This window comes from Cricetulus griseus, chromosome 6, assembly GCF_003668045.3.
Source record: "Cricetulus griseus strain 17A/GY chromosome 6, alternate assembly CriGri-PICRH-1.0, whole genome shotgun sequence".
Classification (NCBI taxonomy): Eukaryota; Metazoa; Chordata; class Mammalia; order Rodentia; family Cricetidae; genus Cricetulus; species Cricetulus griseus.
The window spans coordinates 101,997,640-102,010,368 of NC_048599.1; the positions used below are offsets into that span (position 1 = coordinate 101,997,640).

Genomic DNA, 12,729 nt, shown 5'->3' on the forward strand with positions numbered 1-12,729 from the left:
AAGACTCCATCTTACTCCTCTCCCTTCCCTATCTGTCTTGTGTTGAGTCACAAGCAGGTGCAACCATGTCCAGCTTTCACCTTAGTACCAGGAATCTCAGCTCAAAGCAGCCAGCATTTTACCTACTGTGCTCTTTCCAGCTCCATAAATGGACTTTTAAAAGTAAACAAGATACATTAAAATGATCTTTTTTCCTTTTGTAACGTACAGTAGTTAATTATTTTAATCCAAAGGCATGAATTACACATTTGAGGACCAGCTGAGAATTAGATTGTTTTCTTGTCAAGTGGGCCCTTTTTATAGATCAGGACTAGAATTTTAGTGTACCTCTAAGCTGGGGTTTAAACTGCACTTCTAAATCAGAGCATTACAGTAAATAGCTCCCCACCTCTACCCCAGTGCCTCTCCTCTTCTATACAATGAAACATTTTTGGTTGTGTTTTTAGAAAAAATAAATGGTAACTTGCATTTTCCAGTGTTCCAGAGGTGAGGGTGTTGCCCATGCAAGCTCACCTCTCTTAGAGCACTTGCCCTCTTGGACTGCATGAGTCTCTGGGTTCAATCCTAGCACCATCAAACAATAACAAAGAGCCCAAACAATACCTTCTGATAGTGACTTTGTAGTTCTAGCTATGCTACTCAGAAGGCTAGGAAGGGAGGGTTTCTGGAATTCAAGCATTTGAGCCCAACCTGGGAACTCAGCACAGTGAGTTCCAGAATAGAAAAAATAAAAGTTGTAAATGGAGATTGTTAGTATTATTATTAGGAGATTGTTAGGCATCTGAACTGGTCTGCCCTTGGGGTCCTGACAAGATACATCCTCAGCTGCAGCCACTAAGAGCACCATCTGTGTATATTTATTTGCTTTGTTACCTTTTAAAAAGTGGGCCTTGCCCCTGTTTCTTTCTCTCTTTCCCTCTCTTCCACTGCTCTTGTCCCCAGTGACTGGTCTTTGCTGCTGCCACTCTCTGCCCCTTCTCTCTCCTCTTCAAATAAACCTCCTATGTGAACCTTGTTGCATGGCCTGACTTCTCTTCCCAATATTTTTAAAAACATTACAACAGAGGTTTGATGTACATGGAATTATGAAGACTTGATTAGAAGTTTGAAAAGATACAAGTTTTAAAAATGATACATTTGTCTTGATTTCCAACGTTATATTTAATGAAGAATCTGCTTTAAAAGGCTGGGGCTGCAGCTCAGTGGTAGAGTGCTTGCCTTGTGTACCCAAGGCCCTAAGATGTAAGTTAAAAATGAAAGACAGTGGTAGAGCTCTTGTCCAGCATGCAAAGGCCCTGGGTTTGATTTCCAGAACTGATCCAAACAGCAACAAAGCTGTGGTCAGTGAGGTGGCTCAATGGGTAAATGTACTTGTTGGGAAGCATGGTGACATGAGCTTTGTCTCCAGAAACCATGTGTGGTAATTTAAATGAGAAATGTCCCCAGTAGTCTCTGTCATTTGAATACTTGTTCCACATTGGCAGTGCTGTTTGGGGAAGATTAGGAGGTGGGCCTTGTTGGAGGAAGTGTGTCACTGGAGGCAGGCTTTGAGAATTAAAAGCTAGATGCCACTCCAAGTTCGCTCTCTGCTTTGTGCTTGTGGTTTAAGATGGAAGCTCTGAGCTTGCTGCTCCAGTCATCAGGCCTGCCTATTGACATGCCTCCCTGCTGTGATGGTAATGGACTCTCATCTTTCTTCTGGAGCCATAAACCAAATAACTTGTAATTTCTGGCCGGGTGGTGGTGGCGCACACCTTTATTCCCAGCACTTGGGAGGTAGAGGCAGGCGGATCTCTGTGAATTCGAGACCAGCCTGGTCTACAAGTGTCCCGCGCGATAGTCTTGCCGGCAAGAACCACACAGGACATTCGGATCCTTCTGCAGTAAAGCTTTAATGCATCTTGAGAGGAGAGCATAAGCTTACCAGAGCGGAGACCCCGAGCCAAGAATCCCGTCCCCTAATAAAGGCTGGCAGCCGCCGCCTGGGACGTGTCACCCTATGATTGGCTGCAGCTCATAAGGCCATATGACGCCACGGAATAGGCAGAGATCAAGGAATGGAAAATTACCCAGCGCCTGCGCAATAATCTTGTTTACATTCAGTGCCTGCAGGCGCCATCATTGTAATGGAGAATGCAGGGACGGCTCCCTACATACAAGACCTAGTTCCAGGACAGCCTCCAAAGCCACAGAGAAACCCTGTCTCAACCCCCCCCCCCAAAAAAAAAAAGAAAGAAAGAAAAAGTTGTAACTTCTGTAAGTTGGCTTGGTCATGGTATTTTATCACAGCAATGGGAAGTTAACTCATGTGAAGGTGGAAGGAGAGAACCTGCTTTACAGTTGTCCCTGACTTCACATGTGTGCTGTGACATCTGTGTGCCCTCACTCACATATGAAATAATAATCAATAAAAGCATTTAAAAATGTGTAAGCAGAAGGGGGACCATTTGAAGCAAGATAGGGGACCACCAAAAGGGAGGAAAGTATGGGGTAGGGAGATGAATCAGAATGAATCAGGTCAGATGGCATACATAGTGAGCTCATCATTGTGTATGTACATACATACATACATACATACATACATACATACATACACACACACACACACATATATCTTCTGATTTAACAATGTGGCTTCCTAACTTTTTGGTGGTTTTAGTAGAAATGAATCAGAAGTAGGTTTTTTAGAACATTCGCTATTTACCTTGAAAGACAAACTAGAATGCAATAATATACAGATGTCTTGATGCTGATTAGATATGACTATATGTTTGTACGATGTTTCTTATCTCTTTTCCTAGAGCAGTAGTTCTCAACCTAACTGCAACCTTTAAATTCAGATTTTCATGTTGTGGTTACCCCCAACCATAAAATTATTTTTGTTGCTACTTCCTAACTGCAATTTCACTACTGTTATGAATTGTAATGTAAAATATTTTCGGAGATAGAAGTTTGCCTGAGGGGTCACGACCCTTAGGTTGAGAACCACTGTCCTAGCCAGTATGCATTTTGATTATATAATACCTTTTGCTTCATCCTTGGTTTGTGCTTTTAAATTTATGTGCATTGGCTTTACTGTAATCCTTTGGCTTGAAACCATATAGTGATTTCTCAGCTTCTCTTTTTGCCTTACATCTACTCTGCATAGCCTTGGCTGTCCTGGAACTCATTCTGTAGACCAGGCTGGACTTAAACTCAGAGATCCTCCTACGTCTGCCTCCTGAGTGATGGGATTAGAGTTTTGCCACCACAACCTGGCTCCTTTACTGTTTTTATCTAGTCGGAGTGGTTTTCTGCTGTTGTCAATGTTCATCCTATCTTTATATCTCCCGCTGAGATTCTTCTCAGGGTCTTTGCAGTGCAGTGGTATGCTGCAGTTCACTTTTAGTTGTTTCCTACTTCTGCTTAGTCTCTGAAAATGCTCTTTACACTTATCACTCATGGCATAAGAGCCATTGCTGGCTTCCTGCTGCTAACAAATGAGAACCACTCTTAATTAACGCTGCCGCCTGTAACTTCCTATGTCTTGTACTTTTTTTGGTTAATTCTCTACACTAAGCGTTGTTCTTTTCAACCTTCAATTTTTAAATATGGTTTGCCCTGTTTCTCAGCATGACTTCTTTACCTATATAAACTTTTTATTTTAAAAGTGCTTAATTATATCTAAGATCCTACTGTTGTTTTTTTTTTGTTTGTTTTTGGTCCATGTATTTTTTTTTAATGGACTAGCTTGTTTTGCCAACCAGTTTGTACAGTTTACAAGACCAAAATCTTGGTTTTTTTTTTTTTTTTTTTAATTCTCATAGACTTAGCACATTGGTGGATTTATAAGGGAGTTTCTGTCAACTGAGAACGTTATAATTAGCAAGTCATATTGTAGTTTGCATATGTATTGAGAGTGACAATTTGCATATCAAATAATTTTTTATTATTGCATTATATAGTGGTATAGGATAGAAAGATAGGTGTGGTGATATTTTGTTTATGATCTAACAAATAAAGCTTACCTGAAGATCAGAGTGCAAAAGCTAGCCTCACTAGTCAGCCGTAGAAGTTGGGTGGTGGTCGTACACACCTTTAAATCCCAGAGGAATATAAGGCAGGTGGAGACAGGAGTGCAGTGTATTCAGTCTGTAGTCACACTGAGCACAGTGTCACCCCAGCCTTGGTAGAGGCAAGAACTCTCTAGTGGCTTGACTCCTTTGCTTTTCATCATCTTGAACCCCAAGGTCTGCCTCTGGGTTTTTATTATTTGTGCTGCAGAGAGGTCCATCCAGACCATGTATCCTTTTATTCACAAGAAAGCTCTGGATGTGCTGCTCAGAATATTATTCCCGTGGCCTGTGGTTTGTAAAATATCGCTGTGAAGCTTATACTCTTCAATATGGTATGTAACTTGGAATTTTCTCCTAACATCTAGCATCCAAGAATATTCTGAAAACTGAATACAACTCAGATGTAAGAAGTAGGATAGCAAAGTATAGGATGATGGTGTATTTATTTCAGTGGTGGAACATGTATCTGTCACATGAGAGGATCATTCTCAAGCACCAGCAAAACAAAAATAACATGAAAAAGCCACCAACACCATATAAAAGAAAAGGGCTTGAGAGGCAACTAATAAAGACAGTAGCAGAGAACAAGGGGGCTGTGCCTAGACCGAAGCAATGGAAAACTTCAGTGCTCCGAAGTGAAGAATAGTGATTTGAATTAGTATCATGAAGGCAAGTCATTGTGGTCAGTCCACCTCCCCACTCCTGCCCTCCATTCTTTCCATGGGGTCTTGCTGTATAGCTCAGGCTAAGCTCAGACCTTCAGTCTCCATCTCTCAAATAACAGGAATCCGTGGGTGTCCGTGATACCTGGCCAGTGCTATGATCTTTGCTGTAAATGATTTCTGATAGTGTTGCAGAAGCATATGGTTTGAGTTATAAAGAGGTTAAGACATGGGGATTTAGCAGACATGGGCAGTGCTTTCAGAATATTTGGCTCTGAACTGGAGGAAGGAAAGCAGCAACTAGAGAGAAATTAATGTCCTGGAGTAATTAACATATTTGAGTTAATATAGAATCTTAAATTTACTGAAATGTTTGAGGGAAAGAATTCATGAAATGGAGGAAGTATTAATAGCCTAAGGTCTCTATAAATCAAAGGAATAATCTTTGGTAGCAAACATTTATGGGGAGGACAGGAAGAAGGAAGGAAAGAAGCAATAACTTCTGTGTCACTCAGAGTGAAAAGTATCTTATACAATTGTCTATATTTACATAGAGGCTAATGAATCTGTTGTTGTATTTAACAACATCCCTACAGTACATGCATTAGGAAAATTTAAATGGCAGTTTATTAATTACAACCCTCAATTTTATCCAAGCAATAATGGAGAGGAACCTGGTATTTGAAATTCTGTTAGAAGCATAGGAACATTAATTTAAAGCGTTTTTATCGGTTTTGAAACTAAATTTTAGTTACAATTTGGTTTTACAGTAGTTAGCCAGAAAGAGAAAAATATTATTGCTTAATGTTGTGTCCAATAGTGTGTGTGTGTGTGTGTGTGTGTGTATGTAATGAGAAAGAGGAAAATATTAAATACAACAAACCTTTGTTTTTCAAAACTTTTTCAAACTTATTTTTTAAAAAATTAGCTGTAAACCAGGTGTAAATTGAATTCCACCACAAAGATTACCCAGCAATCCTATCATGTTTCCTTTAATAACATTTTCATTTCAGTCCTGTCTTTCCCTACTTGCTTGCTCCCCTCTGCCCACCCCCACTCTGGTAAATAACGTAGGCTTAGATCCCGCAGGAAACACGCATGGTGTTTGTAAAATCCAACTCCACCTCTTTAGTTTTCATCCGGCCATTCCTTCTTCCTGGGTGAAATGGAAGCCTCTGTCTGCTGTGCCTAGCGCACCTCTCTACTGTCTACTCTGGGTCTTAGTATTTGGGGGATGGGGGGTGTTTTTGAATCGCTGTATATATAAAACCGACTCTCTATAAAGATAATTGTACAGGATATTTTTTACTGAGTGTCAGAAAATGTAGTTATTTCTTCTTTTTTCCCTTCCTATTTGACATGGTTTCACATAGTCAAAGTTAACCTTGAATTCACTGTGCAGCCAGGCATGATCTTGAACCTCTGATGTTCTTGTTTCTAACCCGTGAGTATTGGGTTCATAGGTGTGTCCCACTACATCCAGTTTAAGCACTCTTGGAGATCTAACCAGAGCTTCCTGCATGCCAGAAAAACATTACCAACTCAATCACACCCCAGTCTGACTTAGATATAATTGGCTGTGTTTCTTGTGTCAATCTACTTGTCTTTTTGTAAGTTAAATCAAAGCAAGAAATACTATTGTGCCTGTCAGCTGGGGATTATGTGTTTGTTGAGTTTAGTAGGAAATACACCCAGTTTGGGTTTTGGGTTTTGATTTTGGTTTTTTGCTTATTTTGTTGATACAAATTCTGACATCATCTGATATATCAGTTTCATGCACAAAGCACTTAAATATGTAAATACCTATATTTTAATAGCAATATATACATATGACTTAATACTAAACAATCCACATTAAGATTAAAAGCGACTTTTAAAAATCCTAGTCAGTTGCATTTTAGAACTCTTGATAACCTGTAACAAGAATATCCTAGTCTATGCTGCATAAAAATGAGCTATATTTGCTGTTTCTTTATCAAAGTCAATCTGACTCATGATTTCTATAATACCTCTGTCAAAAATAATTGATACTCTGTTAGAAAACATCTCTTAGGTAGTATAATCAAATGAAGGATTTTCATAAAATTAATTTATGAGTTTACTGTTGTACCTATATTACTGCTTTCTGTTTATAATATTTCATAGCATTTATTCATTTTTTGTGATACTGTTCTTTATCTGGTAATTTGAGTAAATCCCAGCTGAATTATGTTGCCACATTTATGTCTTCAGAAGGGCATAAAGTCAGTACACATGCTTCAGTAATATCTGGTTGTTTTACCCTTATGTTTCTAGTTGGCAATTTGAAATTATGGCTTCAACTGCACTTTAAATATGTGATAATAGCATGTGTTTCTAATAAGGGCCAGCACCATTTTGTTCAGATAGTGTGAATGGTTGTCACTCATATATGACAAATGCACCTTCATCTGCTTCTTTGATAGCCCCCTAAAAACCATACCCTCAAATCAGGCCGATGAAATTAGCTGCTGTGTAAATTGTGTGTCTGAGTGGTTCATTATCTAATCACCGTCAGAACCAGTGATAAAGTAGATTGAAGCAGAGAAGAGGTCTGCCAGATGATTTGAACCCCCCCCCTCCCCAATGTGGTTTCCCTTGGAAACCCTAATAGTGCAGTTTAGAACTTAAGGCTTTCATGCCTGGCATTTAGTATCTTTTATATATCAAACTTGAAAACAAACAGTAGTTCTAGAGTAAAATTTTTTTCCTATAAAGATAATAATTTTAAGTGTATGTATCAGTTTTTTAAATGTTGATGCTCTTGAATTGCCATTTCTGTGGTTAGTATGTTAAGTGTTACCAAATGCTGGGGGATGCTATGGTCTGCTTGAAAAGAGTTAAGAGTAATTGATTTGCTGTAGCTGTTTGTTCACCGTCTAAAAGTCTTCACTCTGTTCACTGTGACTACCTTCTTTACATCTGCTTACTAAAATGTTCTCTTTAATTCACTTTAGGTGCTTTTGAAGATGATGACATTACGCATGTTGAAGGAAGTGTAGATCCCATTCGAGATATAGAAATAATTCATGAAGAGCTTCAGCTAAAGGATGAGGAAATGATTGGGCCCATTATAGATAAACTAGAGAAGGTGGCTGTGAGAGGAGGAGATAAGAAACTAAAACCTGAATATGTAAGTAAACATTTACAACTTTTAAAGAAATGCCTAAGTCTATTTCTCTTGGTTTAAAAATAAAGCACATAAAATATTTACTATTACTATTGAATTTTAAAATAAACTAATTTTTTTTTCTTCTGGGTTTTTTTTTTTTTTTTTTTTTTTTGAGAAGTTTCATTTGCTGGCACAACGAAGGGTCATGGTGATTAGCAAGCCATAGTATAGTAGTATTGAGAATTTACAAGGTTTTGGGTTAGATTTTTGAATTTTAATACTTAATGAAACATAGCTTTGCAATGAAACACTAACTGGGTTTTAAAATGTGATGAATACATGAACATCATGGATTTGAATTAGTGATTTACACAAAAGATTGGTCTTTCTTTGGGGTGGATAGAATGAATACACGTGTGTGTGTGTGTGTGTGTGTGTGTGTGTGTGTGTGTGTGTGTGTACACATATGCACATTTGTGTGTGGGATATAGGTGCACATATGGTACAGTGTTACATGTTAGGTCAGAGGATAACTTCAAGGGTTGGTCCTCTTTCTGTTTTCTTTGAACCTGGGTCTTTAGCTGTTTACCACTATGTGTGCCAGCTGGCCCATAGACTACAGGGGATTCCCTCTCTGCCTGAGGAGCATCAGATTCTCAGGTGTTCACTACCGTGTGTGGCTCTACATGGGATTTGAACTTGGGTCTTCATGTTTCTATGGCAAGCACTTTACCTAGTGAGCCATCTCCTATTCCTGGTTTTGTCTTTTTGAGGTAAGGTCTTACTCTGCAAGCCAGTATGGCCTCAGAGTCACCAAGTAACCCAAGCTTGTCTCAAAACTAGCTGTGATCCTCCTGCCTCAGCCTCCTGAGTACTGGGATTATAGAGATAAGCTACCATGCCAGCTTTGAATGAGTATACTTTAAAAGCAGATATAAATTATATTTTTATGGAATGGAAATAGATACCATTATCTCTACTACTTGGTTATATTTTTAATCACACTAGTGAATTATTAGTAGTATAATATTGTGATAGAAGTTTCAAAGTCAGTTTTCAAGTTTTACATAGTGGAATTGTACTTTTCATTAAAAATAAGTAATGCCATAATTGTACTTTTTTATTTATTAACATCTTCTAGTAATTGTTCTTGCTTTATGTGTAGCTTTGTTGTAGAAACATCTATGTATTTTTATGTGTTAGTTTGTTTTAGTTTTTGGAAACTGATTATGTCATCCCCCCCCACCCCATTTTTTTCCGGTGTTTATGAAACTGGTGCACTCCTTAGGAAGAAACCACCGTGGCGGCTCAGAGCTATAGCTGCACCACTTCCCAAGCCTGCCTACTCTTCTGAGTCTTCGCATTTCTACTCTGAGCAGGCCTTTTCTTTACTCTGGGCTTTCTGACTTTCTCAAAAGTGCTTCTCTTTCTGCCTCTGTGCTGGCTTAACTAAAGGCATGTCTGCTTTGTTTCTCTTCTGTGTTCAAGGAAGGAAGGAAGGGGTCTAAACTTGTCTAATGAATTTAGGCAGACCTTCAATAAATAATAGTTAAGAGAAGTTTGACTTGGGGCAGGAAGAAATGTGTATTATCAGTTTCCTTCGTGTTCCTTACGGTCATTTCCTGTTCATGTGCAATAGAGAATGGAGAAGTGTCTAATGACGTTGCATGAGGTTAGGATAGAGAAGAAAATGGAAAGTGAGTATAAGAAGTATTCCTGGGCAGGGGCGGGGGGCGCACTGCGATGAAACTGTCTTTTGAACATGACAGGACTGCTGCACCCATGAGCTTCCAGCAACTGTGTTTGCCAGCATGAGACCTGCACAAGTACAAGCTAGTCAATATCTAGCATGGAGCGTTGAGGGGCTCACAAGCTCCCATTCCTAACTGAAGTGCTGGTGACAGTTAATGGCTTCTGGGGAAAGGAGGAGTCAGTTTTATTTAAGGGTCTGGCCCTGTTGAATTGACTGTGTACCAGTGGGTGGCCCCATACTGATGAGTATATGAGCAATACAAATTGGACTTGGTGGGTTATATTTTAAAAAGACACAAAATTGGGGTGGTGGATCTGGGACGAGTTGAGGTAAATATAATCCAAGTACATTGTATGAAATTACCAAAGAATTAATAAAATATAAAAAACATTTTAAAGATTAATACTAAGGACAAAAATAGTATTTCTGGGGATGGAGATGTCGCTTAGCAGTAGAGTGCTTGCTTAGCATGTGCACACACATACATGAATACAAGTGCACCCCCAACACACACAGATGCCAGGCATGATGTCAATACCTGCCAAATACTTGAGAGGTCAGGGCAGGGGAATAAGGAGTTACAGATCAGCCTTACTCGTTACAAGAAACACTGCCTCATAAATAAAAAAGGGGTGGTGAGATGGCCCAGTGGGTAAAGCCACTTGCCACCCAAGCCTGGCAATCTGAGTTTGATCCTCAGAATCCACTTTGTGGGAAGAAAAAAGCTGACTCCCACAGTTGTCTTCTGACTACCACATGAACCCTATGGAACAGGACCCCCCATTACATGCATGCATACATGCATATATACATAAATGTGTGTTTTAAAAATCATCTCCTATCTTATAAAAGCTTTACTGTTAACCTTTCACATTTACATCTGTAATCTACTTGGGATTAATCTTGTTGTTAGCAGTGTTAAGGTAATCATCAGGTTTGATTCTGTCCTCTGTTGGGAAAGCCTGTTGTTGTTCTAGCACCCTTTACTAAAACCTAAAGTAATTCTCTTCCTACTCCAGTGAATGTTAACTCGGTCATAACTCAAAGAGCTCTGTGCCATTTTAGCTCTTTGCTAAATCCTCAGATTGGCAGATGATAGCATGGTGTCCAAGAGCAGTGGAGGTCCCCGTTATCTTATCCTTCACATGGTTGTGTTTCCTCTGTCCCCTCTGTCCTAACATCCTCTTGCTAAAATGACACCAGTCATACTAAAGGCTCACTCTTTAATTCTCGGGGGGAAAAGAAATTCTTGGAAGGATGAATAAAATTCATTTCTGAAATGTGTAGCCCAGTCTGGCTTTGAACTTGGGACCCTCCTGCCCTTGGGCTTCCAAGTGCTGAGATTCTGGGTGTGTAAAAACATACCTACCTGCCTTACACTAGGAATTTTCTTAAATGACTTAAATATATCTTCTTGTTGTTATTGTTATTGAGACAGAGTGTCACATAGCCCAGGCTGGCCTCAGATTCTGAGTAGCCAAGGATGCACTTGAATTCCTGATTCTCCTGTTTCCATCTTCCAAGTTTGGGGCTCACAAAGGTGCAGCGCTGCACCTGGCTTTATGTTCTGCCTGGCATAGAAACTAGAGTTTTGTTCATGCTAGGCCATTATGGTACCATCTGACTTAAATCTTCAGCCCCTAAAAACATCATTTCTGAAGAAAAAGATATTGAGAGTCAAATTTATTGAAACCGAACATCACCTTCCATCTTCCTATGTATGTAGTCTCTTGTTAATGAAAGTGAGTTTAAAACGAAAACCTATATCAGTTTCTGTAGCCTAGGCTGGCCTGGAACTCACTGTGTATCTCAGGCTGGCTTCAAACTCAAGGTAATTCTTCTGCCTCAGCCTTCTAGGTGCTGGAATTACAGACTTCGGTTACCATATCCCTTCTTCTTTTCTCCTCTCCTCTTTTCTTTTTTCTTTCAACCCCCATGATGACCAGGTTGCCCTTGAACTCAGTAACTTCCTGCCTTAGTCTCCTGAATGCTGGGATTGCAGGCATAGTCTACCCTCAGTGTCTTAGTTACCTGTTAAGGGCTGAGACAGAAGGTTCCTGCTCTAAAAATGGTACTTTCATGCAAACTGCATAACACAACATTCTCCATTAACCAGTTCAGTGAGGTTGAGGAGTCATCACCAGAATCTTCCATAAACTCAGAGTGAGTGAAATTCAGTGGTCTTAAAACAGTGACTTTACATTTTCTTATCCCTGTTCCTGGTAACTTGTTTTCCTTTCTGTTTCCAAAGATTTGCTTATTCTAGATGTCTTATAATATGATTTTCATTCTTTTCTATTTGGTTTATTCCATTAAACATAATACATTCAAGAATATCAAATGCTTAAAAATACCTGTATTTTTATATCATTTTTATTTACTTATGTGCATGTGTGAGTGATTGCTTGCATGTATGTATATCCCATGTGTGCCTGATACCCAAAAATGCCTAGAGAAGGCCTCAAAACTGCCTGTAACTGGATCTGAGCCAGCATATGGGTTTTGGGAACTGAACTCAGGTCCTTTGCAAGAATAGCAAGTTCTGTTAACCTCTGAGTGGTCTCTCCAGCCTCTTTATTGCTATTATAAAATGAATTTATAGAAAACAAAACCCTAAAGTTAAAAAATGCTTAAGTACATCAATCACTTTAAAAGTTCATGACCGTAGGCTGGGGATGATAGCTTGGTTGGTAAAATGTTTGTAAGATGACCTGAGTTTGAGCCCCAGAAGCCACGTAAAATCCAGGTGCTCTGGCACACTTACACTTCCAGTGCTACAGAGACAAAGACAACAGGATCCCTCGGACTTACTGGCCACCCAGCCCAGCCTACTTGGTAAAGTCCAGGCCAATGAGAGACTCCTGAGGAGTGACACTGACTTTGTCCACTGGCCACCGTATGAACACATACATAAGCACATAACGTATACATCTGCATACACATGAATGCAGCCACACACAGAGGAAAGACATGACGACTGGAGAGGTGGCTCATTGATTAATTAAGAATGCTTGCTGCTCCTACTGAGGACTGAAGCTCAGTTCCAAACACCAGATCCGGCAGCTCACAACTACTTATGCCGCCTCCTGGGGATCCAGTGCCTTCTTCTTGCCTCTGTGGGCACTTGCA

At 39.6% G+C, this 12,729-nt stretch overlaps 1 protein-coding gene across 1 annotated transcript in view; it reads left to right on the forward strand.

The window, feature by feature from the left end:
* Positions 1–12,729, forward strand: part of Ola1 (Obg like ATPase 1) — a 129,766-nt gene that overhangs the window by 58,399 nt on the left and 58,638 nt on the right. Inside the window, exon 5 of the mRNA XM_027420176.1 lies at positions 7,693–7,868. Coding sequence (XP_027275977.1) covers positions 7,693–7,868 — 176 coding nt within the window. The remainder of the gene's footprint in view (positions 1–7,692; positions 7,869–12,729) is intronic.